Consider the following 2602-nt stretch of genomic DNA (forward strand, 5'->3'; position numbering starts at 1 on the left):
ATAATTTTTAATTTTTGAGATTTGAAAAAGGTGTGGATCCCACTATTTTATAGAGTACCTGAAATGCGCATTGTTCACATAAGTTTTTACTGTTTACGCACTGTTTACGTTAGTTTTGACACTGTTCACACAATGTTCATGTCAATTATCACTGTTTATTTACTGTTTATTTAAGTGAATGTTTTCAAAATTTAAGAGATAAAATATTGTATTTAGATAGTCAAAACTACTGTACGATACAACTCCAAATGAGATGTTTTTATCTGTATTAACTAACCAAACCGCGCCTAAGGTACTTAAGGAATGCCATAACTTTATATTTTCAAGTCTGATACCCCTCCACCTTGTCACAACTTCCATATAAACAAATTAATATTTAGAGGTAACGAAAAGTTCCATATGTATTTAGCCTATACAAATTTAAGCTCAATTTGAATTGAGAAATATTTTCAATATATCTTATCTAATCTAATCTCATCATTATAATTTTCATAAATTTTCACATAAAATATAATAAATAATTTAATTTTTTAAAATTTTAAAATAATAATAATATTTTATTTAACTTTCATATAACTCATTATCCAAACCTAATAAAAGGAAAACGGTAAAGGACTTATTTGCTAGAGGAAATTTTTTTTAATGATTAAAGATATTAAAAAAACACTTAAAAGAAAATAAAAATAAATAAATACATTAAGAGTAATAAATTTGTGGTAAAAAGATTGTAAAAAAATATTATTAAGATGAATTGAGATGGTTTGTAAATAATAAAATAAAATATTAGTTTTTTTAATATTATTATTATTTTAAAATTTTAAAAAATTGAGTTATTTATTATATTTTATATAAAATTTTTAAAAATTTATAATAATAAAATAAAATAAGTTGTGGTGAGTTATAGTTGCGAATCCAAAGTTGAGATTCAACAAAATAATTTTTTTTATTTTTCCACTTTTTTGTAACAGAAAATTTCGGTTTTGCCCTAAAAAGTGTGCTGGACACTTTTCAAGTAGCACTCAAAGAAATTAGAAAGTACGCTCGGCCTCGACTTTCAGACCGCGAGTACGGACGTTCTTTCCATTCGAGGGCATTACTGTCGTTACGCTTGACTATCAAAATCCCTTGAAGCCCACCACCAGAGTAACAAGTCTATCTGGTAACGCGAAGAACAAGACGACGACGCCGACGGTAATTTACTCCAAAGACAATGGGCAAAAAGGTAAAATGGAGCTGGAGCTCGGCTGTGGTTGGAGCGGCGTCGGCGGTAGCAGCGACGGCTCTTCTGTCGGCGAAGCCCAAGGATCCAACATTCCATTTGGTATCGATTAACCTCACCACCTTCAAGCTCAACCTCCCTGTCCTCGACGCCGAGCTCGTCCTCACCGTCCACGTTACCAACCCCAACATCGTCCCCATCCACTACTCCTCCACCACCATGTCCATCTTCTACGACGGCTCCTTGCTCGGCTCCGCCCAGGTCGAAGCCGGCTCCCAGTCGCCCCAATCCTGCCAGCTGCTCCGCCTCCCGGCCCGCCTCGACGGACTTCAGCTGGCTCACCACGCCGCTCGCTTCGTCGCCGACTTGGCCAGACGCGAGATGCTGCTCGATGCCGCGGTGGATATCGGTGGTTCGGCGAAGGTGCTATGGTGGGACCACAAGTTCAAGGTCCACGTGGAGAGCCGCGTCACCATTGATCCAGTTTCTTTCGATGTGATTGATCAGGAGAACATGTCTGAGCTGGAACTTCTCCATGCTTGATCACAGTGTATGCTGTTCTCTGGAAATGTAATAGATTGTACTGGTAATCAACTTTCTTTTCTCTCTTTGTGAAAACCAAATCCGGTGACAATAAACGCAGCTTTCCGAACAAAAAAAAAAAAAAACATTGCGGCCGACATTTTTGAACCTGCAAATTTGATATGAATATGTCACAAAACAAGAAGAAGATTAAGGTTAAAATTTCCCATTTTGGTACTCATACATGTAAATGTTCCCAACTCTCATCTGTGTTGAAAGGAGCAAAAGAATTTAGATTGTGGGAAAATCTAACAGTTGTGCATAATAGTTAATATTCCTGTAAAAACCAGATTATGACCAAATTCAAAGACAGCATTATTATTATGTTTTGGTGATTATTATACTTTTGTTATTTCAATTGCACACCCCTCATTCACCAACCAACAACAGCTGAAAGTTATGCACAACAAAGATAAAAAGTCTTGACAATCTTTTTAGTATACATACCAGTTCCTACAAATTTTGTTTCCCAAACATGATTTTAGAACAGCAATATAGGGTTTAGTGTTATTATATATGTTGTAATTGTATTGGTTGGGACCTTACCATATAAATGATAGAGTGACAAAGCATCCAATATTTGGATTTGTTTTTCAATATTTGTTTCTTCATGTTATAAACTTATAAGTGATGGAAAATCTTAGATACAATCTTAAGGTGTGTAAACTCTGCGTACTCCTTTTAAAAAAAGGTGGAGTTCATCATTTAAAAATGATTTTTTTTATGTGAATTTTAAATTTATCTATTTTTTTTCTTTAAAGAAAGTGTGCGAGACTTTCACTTCCTAAGACTACATATATG

At 34.8% G+C, this 2602-nt stretch overlaps 1 protein-coding gene across 1 annotated transcript; it reads left to right on the forward strand.

Moving 5' to 3' along the window:
• Positions 1 to 1043: 1043 nt before the first annotated feature.
• Positions 1044 to 1899, forward strand: LOC108998922. The gene has a single exon (XM_018975695.2). It carries the CDS (start codon positions 1211 to 1213, stop codon positions 1760 to 1762), a length of 552 nt encoding a protein of 183 aa, XP_018831240.1. The 5' UTR covers positions 1044 to 1210; the 3' UTR covers positions 1763 to 1899.
• Positions 1900 to 2602: the final 703 nt, after the last annotated feature.

The sequence above is a fragment of the Juglans regia genome, chromosome 14 (assembly GCF_001411555.2).
Source record: "Juglans regia cultivar Chandler chromosome 14, Walnut 2.0, whole genome shotgun sequence".
Lineage (NCBI taxonomy): Eukaryota > Viridiplantae > Streptophyta > Magnoliopsida > Fagales > Juglandaceae > Juglans > Juglans regia.